This window comes from Typopeltis vanoorti, chromosome 3 (genome assembly GCF_054136105.1).
Source record: "Typopeltis vanoorti isolate ZY-2024b chromosome 3, IOZ_Tvanoo_1.0, whole genome shotgun sequence".
Classification (NCBI taxonomy): Eukaryota; Metazoa; Arthropoda; class Arachnida; order Uropygi; family Thelyphonidae; genus Typopeltis; species Typopeltis vanoorti.
Genome location: NC_143551.1, coordinates 108,365,705 through 108,392,281, shown reverse-complemented (window position 1 = coordinate 108,392,281; position 26,577 = coordinate 108,365,705). Strand labels below are relative to the sequence as shown.

Here is a 26,577-nt window from a genome sequence, read left to right as displayed (position 1 = left end):
TAATAACATATGGATGTGAATCATGGACTCTACCCCAAAAAAGAAGAGAATAGGTTCAAGATTTTTGAAAGGAAAATAATGAGAAAAATTTATGGACCAATTGAAGAGAAGAATGACAATTGGAGAATAAGAACAAACAGTGAAATTAATGAATTAATAAATGGAGAAGATATTGTTAGATTTATTAAGGCACAAAGAATAGCATGAATAGACTACTTAGAAAGAATGGAAGAAAGTACAGAAGTTAATATATAAATGGAAAATAACTGGACGAAGAGGAAGACCTAAAAAGAGATGGTTAGATGAGATTGAGAAAGACCTTGGAATTCTTAACGTTACGAACTGGAAAAGTACTGCACTGAATAGAGCAGAATGGAAAAATATTGTGAAGCAAGCCAAAACCTATAAAGGGTTGTAGAGCTAAAAGAAGAAGAAAAGGTTATGTGCTCCCTATTATGAGATACTAAGGCAATATACCAATGGGAAGTCATTAGCATCTATATACACACATGCAGCTTTGTCATGAAAGTACTTCGTGTGTACATTTTGTTTGCTTACACTTGGATAAAGGATTAAAAACAAGAATTTGATTTCTTGACATCTTTAATTTATAACCAAGTGAAAAAAAAAAAAACTAAACAACTAGCTCTGATTAAGAGTATTTTAATAATAAGGTGTTACACCTGTTCACTACTTGGAGATGGGATTCTCGTAGACAAGCTTATACGTTGGTTATGCATTATTAAAACACTTAAGGAATTGAACAACGTAATTAAGGATATAAATTAAATTAAACTTTAATAGATATTTTCCGATATTTCGGCAATGTCACATTGCCATCTTCTAAAGGAACTTACAAAAAGGCACGTGCACGTAGGCACTACAAACACAGTAACTGGGAATGAAGAGCTGAGGCTATTGTTCTCCTAAAAGTCCTGATGGTGCCCTCTAGCGGGCTAAGTAGGTGTTCTTGGTCGTTGGGCTGAAGGTCTGCTGATGTAAGCCTCCCAAATTTGGGGCAGTCGCATACAACCAAATTTGTTGAGGTTTGGAGAATTTCTTAGGGCTGAGGCTGATTCCATAAATGGTCTTTCGTATTTGTATTTGCTACGGTGTATTACTGTAGCTTTCTTCCACCGTATTCTGTGGCGTGTATCCAGAGCGTGGTCCGCAAGTATAGCCATTCTGGTCTTGCGGACCACGCTCTGGATACATGCCACAGAATACGGTGGAAGAAAGCTACAGTAATACACCGTAGCAAATACAAATACGAAAGACCATTTATGGAATCAGCCTCAGCCCTAAGAAATTCTCCAAACCTCAACAAATTTGGTTGTATGCGACTGCCCCAAATTTGGGAGGCTTACATCAGCAGACCTTCAGCCCAACGGCCAAGAACACCTATTTAGCCCGCTAGAGGGCACCATCAGGACTTTTAGGAGAACAGTAGCCTCAGCTCTTCATTCCCAGTTACTGTGTTTGTAGTGCCTACGTGCACGTGCCTTTTTGTAAGTTCCTTTAGAAGATGGCAATGTGACATTGCCGAAATATCGGAAAATATCTATTAAAGTTTAATTTAATTTATATCCTTAACTACGTTGTTCAATTCCTTAAGTGTTTTAATAATTGGAGATGGGAAATATATGACTTCTGCATTACTTCAATCATGATTTCTTTTCTGGATCTGGCTCCCACTGATGAGACTTCAGTGAAGGTTGAAACCAGTCTGGTAGTGGCTCTTCCCATAATGCTGTAAAATCTCTCATGATATGTGACTTCGTAACTTATGTTTGTTTTTACATGTTTTTTTTTGTTTAGGAGAATGTACTTAGAGAAATGTTAAATTTTTACTGAAATAATCTTAATAATATTGTAATGAGCCTTTCTTAAAAATAATGTGGCTCAGGTTGTCATCATGTAATAATATTAACTCATGTTAAAATTAGTAAGTCTAATTATAAAAAATAGTGAAGAATTCCAGGAATTGTCATAGATGGAAATTTTAAATTAAGGTACTGTTACTGGTCAAGTATACCTAGACATGTTACGCACTTCCATTTTAACTGCTATTCACGCACTTTATGGGAATGATCAATTTCTCTTCCAACATGATGGTACATCACCACACTACCACCAAGATGTGAGAGCTTACCTCGATGAGAGTTTGCAGGGACAATGGATGGGACGAAGAGGTGCAGTTGAGTTCCCCACCCACATTTTCCTGATTTAACACCCTTGGACTTCTACCTATATGGGACTCTAAAGGATGTAGTGTATCATAGAAAACCAGCTACACTGGTGGTTCTTCGGAAAGAAATTGAAACGTCATGTGCAGCAATCCCACTGAACACTTTGACATACTAAATGCGTCCGTCTGGCTGACGATCTTACCTGGGGATTATTTTTTGGGTTGGGCTTATATTACAAGTATCCTGAAAAATCATGCTAGGGCTTAATTTCCAGTTAGGTCATATTTTGGGGGAAATATGGTGGTATGGGATGTTTCGTAATCATTTAACTGAGAATACTAAAAGTCTTCTAGAAAAAAATAACACAAAAATTGCTGTTATTCCAGGTGGTATAACTTCTATATTGCAACCACTAGACGTCTGCTTGAACAAACCATTTAAAGATCACATGAGAAGATTGGAATAATTGGATGTTGACTGTTGAAAAATCATTTACAAATGGTGGATCTATGCGCACTGCATCACTTGATATGTTGTGCAATTTTGTGATCAAAGCATGAAGTAAAGTAAAAGTAGAGACTGTAATAAAATCATTTAAAAAGTGTGGTATCTCTAATCTTATGGATGCTACGGAAGATGATCTGTTGTGGAACACTGATGATGATGATGAAAACTAAATAAATTCACCGGATTCAAACTGGGATCCATATGAGGATCATTTAAACAATGAATCTGTTTAAATTCTTCAACAGATGATGAAGAAAATTAAGATGAAAATTGAGGTTAATAATTATTATTTGTGTTTTAAGATTTACATCTATTGTAATATTTTAAATAAATTTATGTAACAAAAAATTAATCATCATCAAATTCCTGATATATACCCTCAAGGAGTGCACAGGATATGATAGTATTACATGAAAAATTTACATCACTGCTAACTTCCTATCTACAATTTTCCTCCAAATCAGTCTGTTACCTGTCAAGACTCCAATATTATCAGATCTTACATTTCTGTCTTCTAAGGCACTTTGTACCGTATCAATCCACCTATATCTTGGTCTTCCTCTAGGTCGTTTTCCTGCCAACCTGGCAGAGAAAACTTTTTTGCTAATCTTTCCTCTCCCATTCTGTTTAAGTGACCATACCACCTGAGATTAGTTCTGCTAATGCATTCCTGGATGCTGACAATGTCAAGTTCTTTCCTAATATCCTCGTTCTTAATATGATACTGCCACTGATGCCATCTGTTCATGCCCCTAATCTTTCTCAGGACTCTCATATCTGCTGTCTCTAGTCTTTGGTCAAGTGTTTTACTTCTAACCCCACTCTCAGATCCATAAGTTAAAATTGGTTTGAACACTGTCTTGTATACAGCTAATTTAGTGTTTTGATTAATTTCTCTTTTTTTCCATATACATTTATTCATCTGACTTCCTACCACACCCTCCACAATCCTTCTCAACCGTTTCTCAAGTATACTTGCATATATATCTTACCAGGAATACTCGGTAATGAAATATCTCTGTAATTCTCACATTCAGTTTTATTTCCCTTTCTATATATGGGTACTATGAGAGCTCTACTCCAATCATCTGGAATTCTTTCCTCTGTCCATGCCTTCTGAACTATGCAGTGAAGCTACCGTAAGACTGTTATACCTCCATACTTGAGCATTTCTGGTCGAATATCATCTACTCCTGCTGCCTTTCCACATTTCAGGCTTTTGATGGTTTTTTCTACTTCAAGTATGGATATGTATTCCTGACTGCATGCCTGTCACTGTTTTTTAACCACTCTACTGTCATCACTGCTTGTTTCATTTAGCAATTATTCGAAGTAATTACTCCATACTTCAAGGATATCTTTTTCTGCTGTTTTCGTGTCACCTTTATCATCTCTATTTCCTTTTACAGCACTCTTTCCTCCATTTCTGAACTTCTTCAACAACCTCCAGAATATCTTGCCATCTTCTTGATATTTATTTTCTATGTTCTTGCCAAAGTCCTCCCATGATTTTTGTTTAGCTAGTTTTACACAGTATTTAGATTTCTTACATTTGTCTCTGTATTCTCTAAGAGCACAAGCTGACATATTTGTGAGTAACTTTTGATTTGCTTTCTTCTTTTCCTTCACTGCCTCTTTAACTTCCTCTGTCCACCATGGAGTTTTGATTTTTCTATCCTTGCAGGCAACCTCACCACATGCCTCTCTGGCTGAATCACTCAGGATTTTCTTCAAGGGTTGCCACTGAATCTCCAAGGTTTGGTTCCTGTTCTCAAACTCTTTCATTTTTTCTTCAATAATCTTTGTGTATTTTAGTCTACAATTCACATCTGAGAGCTGCTCAACTTTTATTTGCTTTAAAACTTTTTTACATGTTATTCTTTTCAATATGAAATTCAGTTTTATCCTGCCCAAGACTGAATGGTGATCAATTCCAATTACAAATCCTCTCTACACTCTGGTTTCCTTCACCAGGGAGAAAACATCACTATAAACAATAGCATAATCAATGAGACTTTTCTTATTCCTTGCCTCTTCTCTCCATGTGAATTTATGCACATTTTTATGTTGGAACATTGTGTTAGTAGTAACCAGTCCATGCCCTGAGCAGGAATCCAACAGGTGTTTGCCATTATTATTAGCTTTGCTCTTTTCTCCAAATTTTCCCAAAATAATTTTGTATGTCTCGCAATCATTTCCTACTCTGCTATTTAGATCCCCAACAAGGACCAACTTTTCCTTTTTCATTGTGTCAGTTGCTTTCTCTAAAGTCTCAAAAAATTCCTCCACTTCTACCTTCGTAGACCCTTCTGTGGGACCATAGGCACAAATACGTCTCATTGTCCAATTCCCAATTCTGATATTTGCCCACATTACTCTACTTGAGACTGCCTGCCATTCAAGATGATTAGCCTTATATTTAGTGTTGAATACTATGGCTATTCCTTCTTTTCCTTGATTGTCATTGCCTGAATATAACATTTTGTCTTTATTGCTCAGAAAGATCTCACCAGTGTTTGTCTTTTTTGTTTCAGTCACACCTATTATGTCGATCTGGTACTTAGTTAATTCCTCAGCTAGCTCCATTTCTTTGCCATTCAGGCTTCTTATGTTGATAGTACCGATCTTGAACTCTGGTGATGTTGAGTTGGGGTGGATTTTAGAATTTGTTCCAGTAGCTGACTTTTCGCTGTTTGCCCTGGTTTCCTGGCGAAAACAATGGCGGCCTTGTTTAACCGGCTGATGCCCTGCATGAAATTCTGTCATGTTGTACCATCATTTGAAATTTTGGTTAAAGCCAATAAGAATACAATTTGGTCGGCTAAATCCCAAATTGCCAGCCCATCCTCGTTTGTTCAGTATCCAGATAGATACCTAACAGGGTGCACAACGAGAAGGTAATGATTGTACATTAGGTCAGAAGCTCTGGTCGGTTCTCCACATTCCTTTAAAGGCTATGTGGGGTTCTCCTCTCAGTTATGTAGCTTTGACCCTTAAGTACCTCCCCCCTCAAAAAAATCAATCTGATATGTTTAAAACACTGCCTATTTTCTTATATAAAGATGTATTGTGACTACCTAAATGTTCATCCCAGAAATTAAGCTTCCCTTTTTATACTCGTTGTATGAGACGACCCATGATTTTTGAGTAGTTTTCTATAGTATTTGAGAGTTGTCTTATACACCGACATATATGGTATATTATTACTGAGGACTCGATTACTTTTAGATCTTATGCTTGGCATTGTAATGCAAGTATTCACAGGCCAGAGGCCAAATGTGACTCAAGAACACTTCCAAGCTTGCCTGCAATTTATATCATCATCAATTTTCTGATAAATACCTTCAGGCAGTGTACAGGATGTTATAATAATACTACAAATGAAACATTATATTGTTACTTACTTCCTATTGACAATTTTCCTCCAAATTAATCTGTTTGCTGTCAAGATCCTAATGCAATCAGATCTTGTATTACAGTCTTCTAAGGCACTTTTTGCTCTGTCAGTTCACCTAGACACCATGGTCTTCCTCTGGATCTTTTTCCTGCCATCAAAAGCATTTGTTTTGGATGGCAAAAAAAACTTGTTTTTGCTAACCTTTCCTCTCCCATTCTATTTAAGTGGCCACACTACCTGAGATTAGCTCTGCTAATACGTTCGGAATGCTAACAATATCAAGTTCCTTCCTAATGTTTAATATGCTTCTGCCATTGATGCATCTGTTCACTCACATAATTTTTCTCAGAACTCTATTATCTGTGATCTTCAGTTTTTAAGTATTTTATATTTAATCCGACTTTCAAGTGTATAAGTTAAAATTGGTTTGAATACTGTTCAAATATCTGCTCATCTTTCCTCCTCCCACTGTTTAAATTGGAAACTGATGAAACGTATTTGGGAGTGATCACTTTCCTGTGATATCCACGCATGTGGATATCGCAGGATCACTTTCCATGTACTGCATCATAGATATCACAATGGAAAATCAAGCAAGCTGATTTGCTTACCTTTTCCTTCCTGGAAGAATTTGATTCAGCTCCTCCCTTATCAACAATGAAATGGATCATGTGGCAGAGTGTATTATACAAGCTGCCACAACTGCAATTCCCAAAACATCCAGTTGGTTTCTACTTTTCCCTAAACCATGGTGCAACAGCAAAACTCAGTGCTGTCAAATGAGCATAAGCAAGACACATCTATTGTTAGAGCCAAAAGGAATCCTGAATACAATATATATCTTCCATAAGAAGAGCAATCAACAACAAAGAAATGTGGGATAAAATCCACAAAATGAAGTAGATAAACCAGTCACCCACTTTCCATCCTTGAATATAATAGATGCATAATTGCCAATACAACAGCAATTAAAAACGCACTCTCAGGGAGACTTTTGCTAAAACAGCAGTAACATCTTATTCACTGGAATTCCTTGCTAAAAAAAAAGTAAAGCAGAAAGACAATAAATTTTGTTCTCTTTTGAGTGGCATGGAAGACTACAACAGGCCATTCATAAAACAAGAAATGGCAGCTACTTTGCTTAAATTCTAACTGTTGTTGGAGAAAATAATGTCCATTATGAAATGATCAAACATATGTTACCAACTGCCAAGGATCAACTACTGTATGTACCTATTCAACAGAATTTCTCTGAGAATGTTTTTCCAGATATTCTGGCAAAAGGCAATTATTATTGACTTTTCTAAGCCAGGGAAGGATCCAAAACCCCTAATAATCAATTGACCAATTGCTCTGACCAGCTGCTTCTGCAAGACTCAGGAAAAAATTGTTAACTCTTGTCTTTTATAGTTTCTGGAGAAAAATAACATTTTTTTTTCAGTTCACAATCTGGCTTCCACAAATATAATTCAATAATTGATTATTTAGTCCATCTGGAAGCATCCATTCAAGATGCCTTCCTAAAACAGGAGGTGCTTAGTATTGATTTTTTTTTTTATATGGAAAAAGCATATAACACTGTTTGGAAATTTGGAATATTGAAAGACGTACACAACTTTGGTCTCAGAGGGAATTTCCCTCTTTTTATCCATCCCTGTCTTACAAGTCTGAGTGGGAACGACACTCTCCTGACTATGTACCTAAGGCCAGCAAGGTTCAGTTTTAAGTGTCATGTTTTTTTGCAATCTAGGTTTACTCAATAAGTGGACAGTTCAAATATAATGCCCTCTATGTTGATTACTTTATCATCTTCTGCCATTCCTGTGATATAAGGGTCATAGAAAGACAACTGTAGGAAGCCGCTGACTATCTTTCCAAATAGGTGCCTGTGAATGGGTTTAGATTATTCCAACAGAAGGCAGTTTGTGTGCATTTTTGCTACAGACATGGTCTTCATCCTGACCTAGAACTCGGGCTACTGTGCTGGTTGCACAGTAGATACCGTATATGTCAGCATATAAGACGACTCTCAAATATTACAGAAAACCTCTCGAATGGGTCGTCTTATATGGTGAGTATAAAAAGGGAAGCTTAATTTCTTGGATGAACATAAACAAATCAGATTAATTTTTTGTTACATAAATTTATTTAAAATAGATGTAAGTCTTAAAAAACAAATAATAATTATTAACCTCAATTTTCATGTTAATTTTCTTCATCATCTGTTGAAAATAGTTCTTCAGATTCATTGTTTAAATGATTATCATGTGGATCCCAGTTCAAATCCGATGAATTGATTTCATTTTCATCATCATCAGTGTCCCACAACAGATCATCTTCCGTACTATCCATAAGAATTACAGATACCACACATTTTAAATGATTTTATTACAGTCTCTACTTTTACTTTATTCCATGCTTTGATCACAAAATTGCAGTGATGATGCAGTGCACATAGATCCACCATTTGTAAATGATTTTTCACCAGTCAACATCCAATTATTACACTCTTCTCGCATGTGATGTTTAAATGGTTTGTTCAAGCAGACATCTAGTGGTTGCAATATAGAAGTTAAACCACCTGGTATAACAGCAATTTTTGTGTTATTTTTTTCTAGAAGATTTTTAGTATTCTCAGTTAAATGACTACAAAACATATTCCATACTAATAAACTGCATTTCTTCATTTTACCACCTGGTTGCATGTTCCACACATTATTTATCCATAATTTCACACCATTTTCGTCTATCCATCCTTTTTCGTGAAAATGTACAAAAACACCTGAAGGGTTTTGTACATTTGTAAATTGTGGGGTCATCTTATACAACCGACATAAGCTTAAAACCTAAAATAGCCTAAAATTTAGGTCTCGTCTTATACGCCGACATATACGGTAAGTTCTTGAGGCTTTGACAATAAACTTAGGTTTCTCCTCACGTCCACCATTTGCACTAATTGTGAAATAAAGCAATGAACATCCTTTGCACTCTGTCTCCCTCCTCTTGGGAGTACTGACAGACATTCTTTGTTTTGATTGTATTGTGCACTGATTAGATCAAAACTTGATTATATGTCTATGCCTCTTCTAGTGGTAACTTGCAGTGGTTGGACCCTACCCGTCATCAACTATGAGAATTGCAACTGGAGCATTTTGAACTTCACTGATCTCTGGCATATACGTATGCAAATGAATCATCCTTGTCACTTCAACATCATTTCAAGCACATATAATGAGATGCTATGATTTTGTTCCTGTCTACACAGATAGTTAAAAATTAGAGGCTTTAGTGGGATCTTCTACTGTCTTCCCAGACAGCATAATATCTGCTCAGATTCCACTAGAATATAACAACTTTACTTTTGAGCTTGCTTTGAACTACATAAGATTGCAATGCAACACCTACCAAAGGTGCATTATACATAGTGATTCACAGAACTACCTAAAGGCAATAAATCTAGAGTCACAGAAACCTCCAAGTCCTCTTTGGTATTAAAGGAAACGAGGCTGCAGACCTTGCATTTAGGTCTGCAGCCTCGTTTCCTTTAATACCAAAGATATCAGCTTTAATATGAGCTTATTTCTCAAGCTTTCACGATCTACCTATCCCCTATGCCAATAACAGGCATATCATAAGAGAGAAACTTTTATTCCAGTGGCATTCATCATGGACTAGAGAGACCAACAACAAGCTCTATGCAATCAAGCCTGAAATCAAGTTGTGGCATTCAAGGAAGTTTTATTGCTTGTCTCTGCATAGATCATAGTCATCTTAAACACTCCTTATTGAGGGATAATGACATGCTAGTGTGCAAGTTCTGTGGTACCAGAACTTGCACATTAGCACTAGATGGTTCCAAATGTGAACCATCATTCACATTTGGAATCTACTGCCCTCATTTCATCAATGAGTGCAGTCATGATTTTAGTCATATTCATAATGTGTCTGAATCCTATACATTCAGGTAGGTGTTATCAGATTCATCAAGTGTTATTTTCATTTTTACATGATATGTATATAGACTATATACATATCATGTGCATTCATTTTATTTATTGAACTTAGTCTGTACAAGTATTTTAAAACTTGTTTATTTATGCTTTTTTATGAATTTGTTTACGCTTGTTATATGCCTTTTTATACACTTATTCATGCTATTGTTTTATATATTTGCTTATTTTATTTTATTTTATTTTTTACTTTGTGTACTACTATGACATTTATTGGTGCAATATGACCTTAACTGTCCTTACACCATAAAACCCTAAACCAAGCCAAAACAAAAACACCTATGGGGAATGTGACTAAAGGGAGTGTTTGAGAGAGAGAGAGAGATGTCACTATTAAGTGAATTGCCCTGTTCTGTATATCATCAAGAATTCTTAGGGAGGTTACTGTATCTACACCAAATATGAGAACAATATTCCAAGGTTGTTCTGATGTGGGACTTTAGGAGTTGAGCAAGAGAGAAGTAATGTTTTAAAAGAAAAAGAACAAGTTTTTCAGAGGCTGAGGAGGCTATTGATATAATATGTTTGTTGCAGAATAAGCTGGATATGACAGTCAGCCCAAGAGGGGAAACTGATCTTGAAAGGATGTCGGAAACATTATCAAAAGTAAGATGGGGATGAAGTAAGATCTTTCTTTCAAGTAATAAGACAGGAATGAGTTTTAATAGGATTGAGGTTCACAAAGTATTTAAGTCACTGGTGGTGGAAGATTTTAAGGCTTCAGTCATTTGAGTACTAGAGGGTTTCTTGAATGAAGAAGAATGGAGGATACTGTCTTCAGCAAAACTATGAATAGGATTTGAAGTTAGAGAGAGAGAGAGGGAGGGGTAATTGATGTAAAGGATTTGAGCACGGGCAACAGTACAGAATCCTGAAAAGGCAGGAGGGAGACCATAAGATGCAGTCAAATGCTTTTGAAATATCATGAATGACCACATGGATTACTACAGATCTTTCCATGTCTTATGTCCAAAGGTGGGTAAGATTAGTAAGGAGATAATAAACCATCAAAAGGAGATCATGTCCAAGGACTTCCTGATGCATACTAAATTAAATGTACTTGCAATAGAATGGTAGAATCAATATGGATTCTGTCCTCATCAGTGAGACCATCAGCAATGGTCCCATTGATGGCTTTCCAAGTAACAAAGAAACCGGTTGTTGATGACTTTCTCCAACACTTTTGAGAGTATCAAGGTGAGAACAATGGGACCATCATTGATGGCTGACTTTTATCCCCTTTTTTTAGGTGCAAACTGGATAAAGACTTGTTTCCATGCTGTTCAGCAGTTGCCAGATGAATATGACAGCTTATACAGGTGATGCAGGATGGGTGTTAATTCTAGAGCACAAGTTTTGAGCACAACAGGAGGAATACTGTCTGGACCAGGAGACTTATTAATATGAATATTAATCAGAATTTTTCTGATGAAAGATCAGAAGAGATATGCAATGGGCAGTTTGCACTAGTGCAAAAGGTGATTTACCTTGGTCATTTAACAAGAGTTGGAGGAAAAGACTGATTCCAAGAAATCTGCCTTACCCTTGGGTTAGGCTACCATGGTACCATTGGGATGTGAGAGGTGGGAAAAAGGAAGGGCTCGACTGCCAGTTCAGCAGGAGGCAAGGTTGTTAGATTTCATTTTTATAAAGTGTGGTTTGGAATTGTTAATAACTTTTTGACATGTTTGGGGATATAGTGTAAGCTGAATGAGAAGCTGGAATTTTTGATTTAAGCCAATGAAAATATGTTGCATTTTTTATCATGGACTGCAGACATCCATTTCTTAGAGAACCAGGACTTGGATAGGAGTTGAGGATTTGCTGTAGAGTGAAGAATGAATATTCTCATTCCAGTGAGGATTATTTTGTTTATTAGTTCAGTGCAGATGTTTGGATCAGGGGAGCAAAAACAGTATGTTACTTTAACTATGGTGTAAAAATTCTGGAGGTCATTCCAGTTGGTACTATTGTTGTGCCATAGTACAAGAGTAAGATTGACTAGGGATTAGTATGATCTGTAGAAAACAAGACTTGGATAATATTATGGCCAGACTTGCCAAGAGGAAAGTCAATATCCACAGTGTATATGGAGGGAGAGTTGGTTAAGAAAAGGTCCAGAGTGTTGGAATAATGATGAGGATTGTCTGGTATTCTGGTTGGTAAGTTAACTATTTGTGATAGCTCATGGACTGATAGCAGATGATTTGTCTTCCCCTCCAGCTTGATCTGTGAAGTTAGAGAATGGGAGCCAGTTTGTGTTATGGATGTTAGTCTCCTAGGAAGACATTCTCACAATTTGAGTAATTATATTGTATGAAATCAAGTTTTAGCAGTAAGAAGTCAAAACGTGGTTTTCAGAATTAGTGAGCAGTAAAGGCAACGAATGAAGGCTATAGAAGGAAATCTTGAGCCAGAGCAGATTGAAAAGTAGGGATTCCAGATTTGATAGTCTTTGGCAAGAGCTATCTAATTTAACAGAAGCATACATTCATCCTTTTTTTTTGCAGAACGCATCATATAAGATGTAGTTAGGATAGTTGAGGTGGACTGTTGTCATGGGGAATGCCAATTGGGATTCAGTTAGGAATGCCAGATTGGGTTTTGATGTCCATAAGTGGTAGTGTATATTATTAAAGTATGTCTTGGGTGTTGGTAAAAAGGATGAGGAATATTTTTTTGATTGGAAGAAATTTTAGTGTTTTTTTTTGGGAGGGAGATTTTTTTTTTTTTACATTTTTTATTGTATTTTTCATGGATATTATGGATATTACAATTTTATGGATATTACAAATTTTTTTATGAATATTACAAATCGGTATAGTTTTTATACTTTTTTTCCCCTGATAACTACTGTGCATCCAGTTTCACCTAAGGTTGCATTTAATTTAGTATGCATCAGGATGTGAGAGAGGGGGGGGCAAGTCCTTGGACAAGATAATGGTGTTTATTATCCTTAGTTTTTCTGTTGGAAATAAGCTAAGCTGGTATGGTGGGTAGCCAGCTGAATAAATTTATATGGAATAAGAGAGAAACTAGCCAAAAAACTAAACTAGCAGTATACAAGACTGTGTTTAAACCAGTTTTAAGTTATGGATCTGAGAGCTGGGTCTGAAAGCTGGTATGGTGGGTAGCCAGCTGAATAAATTTATATGGAATAAGAGTGAAACTAGCCAAAAAACTAAACTAGCAATATACAAGACTGTGTTTAAACCAGTTTTAAGTTATGGATCTGAGAGTTGGGTTAGAAATAATGCACTTGATCAAAGACTAGAGACCACAGATATGAGAGTTCCGAGAAAAATTAGGGGAGTGAACCTATGGCATCAATGGCAGAATTATATTAAAAATGAATAAATTAGAAAGGAACTTGACATTATTAACATTCAAGAATGTGAGCAGAGCTAATCTAAGGTGGTATGGTTACCCATTAAATAGAATGGGTGAGGAAAGGTTAGCAAAACAGATGTTTGATGCAAAGATGGCAGGAAAGAGACCCAGAAGAAGACTGAGGTTTAGGTGGATTGATTCAGTCAGAACTGCACTAGAAGAACAAAATGTTAGATATGACAATATTGGAGTACTTACAAGTATAATAGATTAATTTGGAGGAAAATTGTGGATAGGAGATTAATAATAATGTAAAGTTAATCATGGAGCACTGTCATAGTAACCTGAACACCCCTTGGTGTATATCAGGAAATTGATGATGATACTAATACTTACACAACAATCATCTGCAATCCCACAAAATGAATCAAAAACAAAACTACAGAATTACTGAAAGAGTAAACTACTGAGGCAGTGAAAAAAAAATTAATGCTATAATACGTTATTCTAGATCCCCTCCGAGAATTTACGATCTCCCAACACCATCTAGACTGGTTGTGGAAGGTTTTGACAGCCCAGTGTATTAGCTACAAGAGATTAGCAGCAGCATTCAATCTATCTGGAGTTGGTAGGCCTTTCCTCTTCATTCATTAAAAATAGTAGTACTTCATTGTGAAAATTAGAGACTTCTTGAGAACCAAGATCTCTTAGTCAGCTTTAACTCTGGCCTCTTTGCTCATGTGCCCTGCTCAGCTTACTTCATGTGGCAAAGTAACTTCTATCTGCAAAAAAGAAAGGATGGCTGTTGGCTTACCACCATTGCAAACTTTTATATGGGTAACAAAGATAACTCTTGATTTTACTATTTTAAAACCCAGATTTGGCTTGAATACATAGGTGATGTGTGAACTTCAGTGCTACTGAAACATAGTTCTGTCTTTTTTTATTCCCCATTTATATGTATCAACCTGACACAAACGGTCACAAGACCTATGATGTGACAATATTGTGTAGGGTGGGGCAAATGGCGAGAGATAGAGAGCGGGAATACTTTTTAATGTGTTTCTTGAAGAGCTGAGGAAGTATTCATTGGGAAAAATGGTATGAGGCAGGCTACTCTATAGAAAAGCAGTAGTCAGCATGAAGGAAGATGATGAAAAAAGAATATGATGTTTCTACAGCATAAGCCAGATGTGAAAGTAAGTCTAAGCAAAGAAAACCGATCTTAGCTGGCATCCAGTTTCACCTAAGGTTGCATTTAATTTAGTATGCATCAGGATGTGAGAGAGGGGGGGGCAAGTCCTTGGACAAGATAATGGTGTTTATTATCCTTAGTTTTTCTGTTGGAAATAAGCTAAGCTGGTATGGTGGGTAGCCAGCTGAATAAATTTATATGGAATAAGAGAGAAACTAGCCAAAAAACTAAACTAGCAGTATACAAGACTGTGTTTAAACCAGTTTTAAGTTATGGATCTGAGAGCTGGGTCTGAAAGCTGGTATGGTGGGTAGCCAGCTGAATAAATTTATATGGAATAAGAGTGAAACTAGCCAAAAAACTAAACTAGCAATATACAAGACTGTGTTTAAACCAGTTTTAAGTTATGGATCTGAGAGTTGGGTTAGAAATAATGCACTTGATCAAAGACTAGAGACCACAGATATGAGAGTTCCGAGAAAAATTAGGGGAGTGAACCTATGGCATCAATGGCAGAATTATATTAAAAATGAATAAATTAGAAAGGAACTTGACATTATTAACATTCAAGAATGTGAGCAGAGCTAATCTAAGGTGGTATGGTTACCCATTAAATAGAATGGGTGAGGAAAGGTTAGCAAAACAGATGTTTGATGCAAAGATGGCAGGAAAGAGACCCAGAAGAAGACTGAGGTTTAGGTGGATTGATTCAGTCAGAACTGCACTAGAAGAACAAAATGTTAGATATGACAATATTGGAGTACTTACAAGTATAATAGATTAATTTGGAGGAAAATTGTGGATAGGAGATTAATAATAATGTAAAGTTAATCATGGAGCACTGTCATAGTAACCTGAACACCCCTTGGTGTATATCAGGAAATTGATGATGATACTAATACTTACACAACAATCATCTGCAATCCCACAAAATGAATCAAAAACAAAACTACAGAATTACTGAAAGAGTAAACTACTGAGGCAGTGAAAAAAAAATTAATGCTATAATACGTTATTCTAGATCCCCTCCGAGAATTTACGATCTCCCAACACCATCTAGACTGGTTGTGGAAGGTTTTGACAGCCCAGTGTATTAGCTACAAGAGATTAGCAGCAGCATTCAATCTATCTGGAGTTGGTAGGCCTTTCCTCTTCATTCATTAAAAATAGTAGTACTTCATTGTGAAAATTAGAGACTTCTTGAGAACCAAGATCTCTTAGTCAGCTTTAACTCTGGCCTCTTTGCTCATGTGCCCTGCTCAGCTTACTTCATGTGGCAAAGTAACTTCTATCTGCAAAAAAGAAAGGATGGCTGTTGGCTTACCACCATTGCAAACTTTTATATGGGTAACAAAGATAACTCTTGATTTTACTATTTTAAAACCCAGATTTGGCTTGAATACATAGGTGATGTGTGAACTTCAGTGCTACTGAAACATAGTTCTGTCTTTTTTTATTCCCCATTTATATGTATCAACCTGACACAAACGGTCACAAGACCTATGATGTGACAATATTGTGTAGGGTGGGGCAAATGGCGAGAGATAGAGAGCGGGAATACTTTTTAATGTGTTTCTTGAAGAGCTGAGGAAGTATTCATTGGGAAAAATGGTATGAGGCAGGCTACTCTATAGAAAAGCAGTAGTCAGCATGAAGGAAGATGATGAAAAAAGAATATGATGTTTCTACAGCATAAGCCAGATGTGAAAGTAAGTCTAAGCAAAGAAAACCGATCTTAGCTGGCAGCCGCAGTATTATTGAATGTGAGTGAGAATGAAGCAAGATCTTTGTTCCAAGAAATAAGACAGGATTGTATTTTGATAGCATTGAAATTCACTACATTATCTTCACACCACTTGAGAGAATGGTGAAGAGATTAAAGACATTAGCTATAGAACGAAATTTTTGAGGTATGAATCGTTTAAGCATTACAAGGTTTCTGAAATAAGAAGAGGAATGAAGTGTATTGCAGTCAGCAATATTATGGATAGGATTTAATATGAATTAGAGAAAGTAATTAATGTATGAGAAGAAGAGTATGAGCAAAAGTACAGAGCTGTGGGATACCCCAGCATTGAGAGAGAAATCTGGTGTGTGTGTGTGTGTGTGTGTGTGTGTGTGTGTGTGTGTGTGTGTGTGTGAGAGAGAGAATTGTTCCTATGTCATGCATTGAGCATCTAAAGAGGAAGCTAGCAGTTCAGTCACAAAGGTGACTAACTACATATGTAGTTTTCTCAGGATAGAAACTACATATCAGACTCAGTCAAATGCCTTGGAAATATCAAGAATAACCATGTGAGTTTCTCCAAACTTTTCCATAGCTTGTATCCAAAGTTGAGTGGAATCCATATTGGTAAAAATTAATTATGGGTGGGTCTCCAAGTAGTGAAGTTGGCCATTAATGACCAACTGGTAATGAAGTGGGGGACAAAGGGACATTTATTTTTCTTTTGAGGAACAGGCTGGCTAAAAGCTTGCTTTGATGCTGTAGGGTAAATGCCAGATGAGTGATAGCTTGTAAAGACAATACAGGATGAGTGTGTATTCTGAAGCACACACTTTTAATACAATTGGTGGATTACTATCTGGACTAGGAAACTTATTATTAAGACAGTTAGTATTTTTCTGATGTACTTTTGGCAAAAGATCAAAGGAGGTATGCTCTGAGCTATTTGTGATGCAGCAGGGGAGGAATGACTTCGTTGTTTATCCTAGAGCTGGAGGAAAAGACCAATGCCAAGAGGTCTGCCATATTTTTAGGTGATGTTACCATAGTACCATCATGATGGGTGAGAGAGAGAGAGGTGTGGAAACATGGAAGGGTAGGCATTATTGACAGACCAAAAAGTTAGACTGCCATTTGAGTGGGTTGCAAGTTTTTTTGCATTTGATCAAGATGGAAGTCTGCTTGAGATTTTGACATATACACTAACATCTGTTAGTGCAAGCTCAGCAGAAAGTGGAATTTTTGACTTGAGCCATTGAATATATGCTGAATTTTTGTCTTAGACTGCTGCAACACATTTATTGTAAAAGTAGGGCTTGGATAGGGATTAGAGGACTTTGAGTAGAGTGAAAAGGCACTCATTCCAGCAAGAATAATTTATTATTTGGTCAAAGTAAGGTTCTTAGATCAGTGAAGTAATCAGACCATGAAAAAGAAGTATTAAAATCTTAATGGGCCATCCCAGGTGGAACTGTTGTAGTGCCAAGGAATGCAAGTTTGGGAAAAGAATACAAGGTTATTGTCAGAGTTGCCAAGAGGAGAGCTAACATCTGTGATGTCTTTTTGAGAGGGAGATATGGTTAAGAAATTTTTCTTAACCTTATTTCTTGCAAGGAAGGTCTCTCTTTCATTTACTTTTTGTGAGTTATCTTCTTGGAGCTGACTTACTTCTAACCTTTCCTGGCACAAATATGTCACATCCACATTCTCTTCATTCTCCAAAAAAAACTTTGTATCTTTCCTACTTTAGACACTACTTCTCACTTGTGCAACTGCTAACAATATATAAATCTGAAATCTGCTCAACTTTATGACACTTTTAACACATTTGGGTGGTGCATGAAAATCTATCCTAAAATGCTTGATGCCATCTGGCATTCTTTGGAACAGCATTTCTCATAATGTTTTTCCCAAGAAACAACTTTCAGTTATTTGGGCTGTTCTGTCATTCTACAAAACATTTGACTTTGTTGGACTATCTCTGCAACTATGTCTTTCATTATCATTATTCAACATATGTACCCTGATAGCATCCACTCTTGGTTTGCATGGTCTAATATTCATTTTCTTGCCTAGATGCATTCTCCCTTTTCTTTTCAACAACTACCTTCTCATTTCATACTTCACTCACTCAGGTTATTGTCAGCTCTTTTTAAGTGGACAGTGCTATCCACCCCTCAGATTTATCCTCAATATCCATAAACTCAAGACCTCTTCCTACACATCTTGCTCTCATATCATTCATAATTATGTGCCTTTCTTTTAGTGTTGCACGGTGATCAGCATTCATTTTAGAAATTATGGACTTTACAACTGTATTATAAATAACTATTTTAATTTCCTGACATTTCGACCTTGATATTAAGGTCATCATCTGGAGTATATACAAATATATAAGGACAAGCTGAATTATATTTCACAGAGTAAGCTAAAGAAACAATGATTTGATTACCGGTTATTCTACTGGCATGACCTCTAGTGAAAAAAAAAAAAAAAAAATACAGATAAAATTACAAATTAATTGTTTAAAAACTACATCAAAGCTAAATTCTTTTTAAGATAACATGAGAAAAACATTCTTTCTTATAGATAGTTTTCTTACAGTGGCAATGATGTCCTATTTTTAACGTTACAATTGTTATATTAGATTTTGGATTATCTACGGTCTTGTTTATAGTTTACAGTGGCAATGATGTCCTATTTTTAATGTTACAATTGTTATATTAGATTTTGGATTATCTACGGTCTTGTTTATAGTTAACTCTTAGGGAGAAAGGTTGCATGGGTAGAATATGTGCCTTCCATATGCTTGGGATTTTTAGACCATCATTATTGTTCAGATTAGGGTGGTTGATAAGAATTTCACAGGCTTCCTTAAATTTGCATTCATACCATGTTTTGGTGTGATGTAAACAACTGGTGCTTTTCCCAGTCAATTCTATGTAAAGTGTTCAGGGCATGATCAGAATAGATCAGAAATATAATAACTGGTGAAGTTGGCCTTTCTGATCATGCCCTGAACACTTTACATAGAATTGACTGAAAAGCACCTGCTGGCATGACCTCTAGTGAAAAAAAAAAAAAAAAAAATACAGATAAAATTACAAATTAATTGTTTAAAAACTACATCAAAGCTAAATTCTTTTTAAGATAACATGAGAAAAACATTCTTTCTTATAGATAGTTTTCTTACAGTGGCAATGATGTCCTATTTTTAACGTTACAATTGTTATATTAGATTTTGGATTATCTACGGTCTTGTTTATAGTTTACAGTGGCAATGATGTCCTATTTTTAACGTTACAATTGTTATATTAGATTTTGGATTCACCAGTTGTTTACATCACACCAAAACATGGTATGAATGCAAATTTAAGGAAAACTGTGAGATTCTTATCAACCACCCAAATCTGAACAATAATGATGGTCTAAAAATCCCAAGAGTTAACTATAAACAAGACTGTAGATAATCCAGAATCCTAAATCTAATCTAATATAACAATCGTAATGTTAAAAATAGGACATCATTGCTACTGTAAGAAAACTATCTATAAGAAAGAATGTTTCTCTCATGTTATCTTAAATAGAATTTAGCTTTGATGTAGTTTCTAAATAATTAATTAATTTGTAATTTTATCTGTATTTTTTTTTTCACTAGAGGTCATGCCAGTAGAATAACCGGTGATCAAATCATTGTTTCTTTAGCTTACTGTGTGAAATGTAACTCAGCTTGTCCTTGTATATTTGTATATACTCCAGATGATGACCTTAATATGAAGGTTGAAACATCAGGAAATTAAAATAGTTATTCATAACATCGTTGTAAAGTCCATAATTTCTAAAATGAATGCATAATTATGTGCCTTTCTCTTCAGCTTCTGCTGTCATACCTTAGACTGTGTTAGCACTCATAACACATCTTTCACACTCTTTTCCTTGCTATCTCTGACAACACTCTTATATCCTCTTCTGACTAATATAATTCCTCTCTTCTTTCCACAATTCCACCTTCTTGTGTTCAGTGCAGTCCTAGACGATAACTCCTCACAATACTATTTTCTCTCTCTCTTTCACAATTTTATATTTCAAACTTCTATTGCCATCATTCATCTCCAGTTCCTCATTCATGAGTACTTTCATTCTCAGCTCTTTCATATCATTTACTTCCATGTTACATTTCATTTTGACTTTCTTACTTCTCATTCATCTCACTGATTTGCATGATATCACTTTCTGCTTTACTTGCCTCTTTTGCAGCAGGGTGTAAATTTTTCCTTCTATTTCATTACTACTCCTATCATTCTTTTTTGTGCTTGAATTCTATCTGTATATGTATTCAAGATATATTATTTCTATTTGGCAGATGTTCAGTGTCTTTCATGTGCCAAAAACATTTGCATGTCGAGTTAAGGAATTTGGCTGAACACAGCAAACAGTTTCTCATGTGTCATGCATATCACATTGAACCCATTTTTACCACAAATATAAGAACCCATTGAAGCATAACACAAACATAAGGCATATTTCTGCTTTATTATAGATTTTATTATAAGATCTCGTAAAATGAAGTGCTACTGTGTTGCTTGAATAGCAGATAATTAGAGTGGTATCTGATGTGAGAAATTCTGGTTGGTTGTTTTCTATTTTTCAGATTACCACAAATATTAAAATACTTATTTTAAACTGATAAGTGCATATCATCACTTGCAAAATTGTTAAAACGCATAAAAAATGATTACTCTTTTTGTCTTTGTACCATATATTTTATATCGTAAAATAAAAGATTAATGGTTTTCAGTAATATAGTAATAACCAATTTTTCAAATTTTCATCCTTTATTCTATGGAAAAAAAAAAAGGAAAAAAAACTATCAAGAAACAATTTGATTGTAAAAATAAAAACACAGACTTTTTGACTTTTGAATTTATAGACTTAGTGACTTTTTTTTTTTTTTTGTCTAAATCCTCTTTTTTTTTTCTAAACATCAATGTACTGTTTCATAACCTTATACTAAATAAGAATTGTAAATAGGACATTTACAATTTTTTAGATGCTCATGTCCATATTGATGTATATTCTGCCCAATCTGGCGTATCAAGATTTACACAGATCAATCCAAAATGGAGGCAAGTATAATGGAATTTTGTTTTATTATGCATAATGATTGTTTCTAATATCAAAAAGATCCTGTTCAAATTAAACATATTTGGGGTCAGTATTAAACAATAAGTTTTTTATGCTTGATCAAAAAGATCCTGTTTAGCTTATTTCTTATTAATGTTTCATTTTGGTTGAAATAGATCATATGCTTATATCAATATTCTTCATTTTATAAAAGAAGAATACTGTTTAATAAACTTGCCATACACATAAATGATGTAAAGAAAAGTGAAAAATTTAATATAAAACACTTATATTTTGTGATGCATACATTGCAGTGATCAGAGTGAATGCACAAAAAAAAACAGACAGTTCCTGAGAGCAGTAAAAAGAAAGTGACATTGCCAATCTCGCTTTATGTAACTATTAGAAACCCATGGGAACCTGTAAACGTAGTCATTAACACAGCAATAAGCAAACTTGGGCAGAGGAGCATATTGCTCTTTTTCCCAAGTTTGACTCATTACAGGGATGTGCAATTTAAAAAGAATTTAGCAAATTAAATATAAGATAAAATTAAATTATACTAGTTACATAAAAAGTACATAGAGTAATATGATTAATAGATTATTCATGCAAAGTGAATGAGAAAAGTGTGTAATGTGTAACAAAGAATGAATAACTACGAGGGTGGTCTGAAACGTTCTCGACCTAACAATGAAAAAACAAATTTATAATTTCAAAATTATTTTTATTTTTCAACATAATCTCCCTTAAGACTAATGCATTTATTCCAGCGATGCTCCAGCACCATTATCCCATCCCTGTAGTGGTTCTCAGTAAGATCTGCATAATACCCCTCTACAGCTGCAATCACCTCTTGATTTGAAGAAAAACGCTGGGAAGAGTTTTACTTTTGGGAAGAGATAGAAGTCAGAGGGAGCCAAATCTGGGGAATGATCCAACAATTCATAGTGCAGATCCCTTAATTTTCCTATTGCCAAAACACCTTTGTGGGTATGCATTATCCTGATGAAAGATGATTTTTTTTCTTCTGCAAACCTTTCTTTTCTCACAAATTTTTTTTGTCTTGTCTGGTTAAAAGATCGGAATAATATTCCTCGGTTATTGTTTTACCCTTTTCAAGATAATTAATAAACAAAATGCCTTTAGCATTCCAAAACACCGATGCCATGATCTTTCCTGCTGATGGATAGAAGACTTTGCCATTGAACAACTGGCTTCTGTCCACTGTTTTGACTGCTGTTTGCATTCTGGTGAATCCAAGTCTCATCCATAGTAATAAATCGATGCACAAAATCAGTTTTATTCTTGTTAAACGCTCCAAGCATTGTTCAGAGATTTTCATGCGAGTGTGTTTTTGATCTTCTGTGAACAAGTGCAGCATCCATCTTGCACAAAGCTTTTTCATGTGCAATTATTCATGCAAAATATATCCTACACATTATTTTGAAATGTGTATAGGCTCAGCAGTTTCACACACTTTGACTCTCCAGTCATTCAATATCATATCATGCACTTGATCAAGGATATCTGGTGGTGTTACACTTATTGGACATCCTTCATGTGGATCATCTTCAAGGCTGGTACGGCCATGTTTAAACTTGACAGCCCATTTCTTAATTGTGTAAAACGAAGGAGAAGAGTGCCCATAAACTTTTATGAACTTCGAATGAATTTCTTTTGGCATTAAATCTTCTTTTACAAAGAATTTTATAACCACACGATACTCAATTTTATCCATTTCAAGGGATACAGACAACATTTTTGCTTCAGACAGTTGTATAAAACAAACTACTTGATAAAAACGACTTGCAATTTTACATGGATGCTTATGACAGATGTACCAACGTAGGGGGGGAAAAAATCTTGCCGAAAGTGTTGCCATCTATGGTCGATGCCGAGAATTTTTCAGACCACCCTTGTAAATCAACCTTGGAATGTACAATACGATACAATACAATACATACGTATGTATGTATGGTATCTGTAAAGAGTAAATATATATATGCAAAAGAATATATATATATATGTATATATATATATATAGATAGATATATATAGATATTTATGTATTAAAAATACATAATTGCACATATTTTTGAATAAACATTAGATTATTAGCAAGAGTTCAAAATTTTAGATCACTGCAATTAGGTTGATTGCAGAGCTTCATAGCATTCTTTAAAGAGTCTCTCAAATTGGAAAGGGCTTTTGGGAAGAATTTTTGCATTGTTTCATAAAAACTTGTGATAGAAACTCCATGTTTTGCAAGACTAGATTTCTCAGCTTAGGGAAAACAGATGTAATATATATATATATATTCTGTTCATCAGATGTCTACATTATGACCATCTAGCAGGATAGATAAACTCTTCTTTACTGGCTTGAAAGTTGTGTGGAAATCAAACTGTTTAAAAACTTTTACGATGCATTCAGATATACCTTTCACATAAGGAATAGAAATTCTTTTGATATCTGATGGTGAGCTATTAGTTGGAGAATAATTATACAAGATATGTTGTAATTTGGATGAAAAGTAATCATTAAATACAAAGTTGTCTTTAATGCACTGTAATTCTAGTTTGAGAGCGTTCCTCAGAAGAGCAGGTGACATGTGCCCTATGAATATGTCTTGACAATTCCAACCTTTAGTGAATGGTGATGCATTGCTTTCTTAATGTATATTAAACTACTCTCTGATATCTCTCTGTGAACCACCCTCCTATCCATCTCACCAACCCTATATCCATCCCCATATGCTGCAATTTGCTGATTAGAATTCCATGTGGTATCCTGTCAAAGGCCTTAGCAATGTCCAGTAGAATCACTGTAAACCCATTACCCTTATCTAGTTCAGCCGTCACTGTGTTATAAAGCGTGAGCAAGTTACTGAGGCATGATCTACCCCTTCACAAAACCATGCTGTCGCCCATACAGTATCACATTTTCATCTATCCAGTCTTGTATTTTCCTCTTGACTATTTTCTCCAAGATCTTGACAATGATTCCTGATATGCTGATTGGTCAGTAATTTACAACAGCAGTCTTGGAACCTCCTTTATGCAGTGGAACTATTTTCCCCTCTTTCCACCCCCCTTGGGACTAACCCAGACCCGAGACTCAAATTAAACAAAATGGTCAAGGGCACTGACAATTCTTTAGCCGCCTCACGTACGACATGAGCTGGTATACCATCCAATCCCACAGATGTATTGACATTGAGGTTTTGTAATAGACTATTCACCTCCGCTTCATTCACCACAATTCCCGTATAAGCTGTTGGTTCTTTCATTCCTGCAATGTCACCACCTGGATGATATACTCCTGCAAAGTGCTCGCTCAGCAATTCCACTATATCAACTGATTCGGTTACCTACCTATCATCGGCGTTCTTTAAAATCATTCTGCTGCATACATTTTTTTTTTACTTGCAACATATCGAAAAAGCTGTTTGCGATTCTCTTTAGCCTGCATGGCTAATGTTCTTTCATAATCCACTTTTGCTTTTCTTACCACACACACGTTACCCTTCTGGTCTGCTCTTTATACTGTTCATGTGCCTGCCGGTCACCTTTCTCCTTAAATTCCCTCCGCAGTTGTTTCTTTTTTTGCAGCTCAAGCTTAATGGTGTTATTCATCCATTTAACCCCTACTTGATTTATTATTCGGACTCTAGGTATACAGTCAGCCATTGCCTCCTGCAAACACTTCTTAACCGTCTCCCATGCACTATCAACATCCAACCCTTGCAGTTTTACATGCCATGGCACTGAACCAATCAAACTCTTAAGCTTGTCATACTTACCAGCCTGATAATTCCACATGTATCTTGTCTTAATTGTAAATTCTACATCTTTAGCCACCTCCCAAGTCAAGACATTATGTTCACTCTCCAACTGGTGGCAACGTGGTCATATTCGTTAAAGCCAAATTCTCAGATGCAGTTACTAGGTCAAGCAATTTCTGGGTTAGATCGGAGAATAGGTTAGATAAAAAGTTTGACCATTTATAAGTAGAACACTTTTGGTAGTCCATATATAATCTAGGCATTTTGGTGTGAAAAATCTTTAACTTTTTTGATGGTGTAATAAGAAAAATGGCTACAGATATGATATTACTAGACTTTGCAATGGCATTTGAGAGGATCCCCATTAGAGCAAAAGGGATGAATATGAAGCTGGTGGCATACATAAGAAGATGGCTAATGGATAGATATCAAAAAGTTATGATGGATTGATACTGGTCTGAGGCAGGGCCCTGTAATTGGGCTCTTGCTGTTTAATTTGCACATTAATGGCATCGAACATGATTCAGGGGAACCAGTTGATTGTTGATCATGCTGAAGTGAGGAGAGCAACAGTTATTAAAAGTGTAGAGATCCTGATAGATGATTTTAATCTAAAATCATCTAGCAGGATTTTGTGCAAAGGATAGTAGCCAGTTTAGTTTGGCAGAGGCAATGCTCCATCTGGGAGAAAAAGACTCAAACTGTGTATTATGTAGATGGAACTGGACCACAAGAAATTGATGAGACTAGGGATTTGGTTATGATGGTAGATAGAGTTGAAGTTGCATGTTGCAACTTCATTTATTATTATTATTATTATTATTATGTGACACCTCCAGGGAGTCCAAAGACTCATCGAGGGAGGGCACCAACTCTCTGTCACCACCAACTACAATGAACCGGAACTAATATCATCATCTACACCAACAACCACCACCACTACTATTTTCACAGATAATCACAAACATCCATGCCCTTGGCAGGATTCGAACCCACAGCCTTTTGGCTGGAGAACAGATATGCTAACCACTCGGCTAGTCAGGTCGGCATAAGTAGGACAAAATAACTCCAACAAAAATACAGCTTGGTTAGCTGAATCTCAAATTTTACCAGTTCATCCTCATTTGTTCAGTATCAAATAGATATCTACTAATTGAGTGCACCATGAGAGGGTGAATATTGGATAGGTTAGAAGCCCCGATTGGTTCTCCATGTTCTTTAAAAGGCTATATTGTGGAGTCTCCTCCCAGTTATCTAACTTTGACCACTTCATTTTAGAATGTTGTTTACTTAATCATTGAGTAGATGATAG

The 26,577-nt window shown here is 35.7% G+C and overlaps 1 protein-coding gene across 1 annotated transcript in view; it reads left to right on the top strand.

Annotated features, from left to right (window-relative positions):
• Positions 1–26,577, top strand: part of Alg12 (Alg12 alpha-1,6-mannosyltransferase) — a 192,349-nt gene that overhangs the window by 151,209 nt on the left and 14,563 nt on the right. Inside the window, exon 9 of the mRNA XM_090415859.1 lies at positions 21,405–21,480. Coding sequence (XP_090271985.1) covers positions 21,405–21,480 — 76 coding nt within the window. The remainder of the gene's footprint in view (positions 1–21,404; positions 21,481–26,577) is intronic.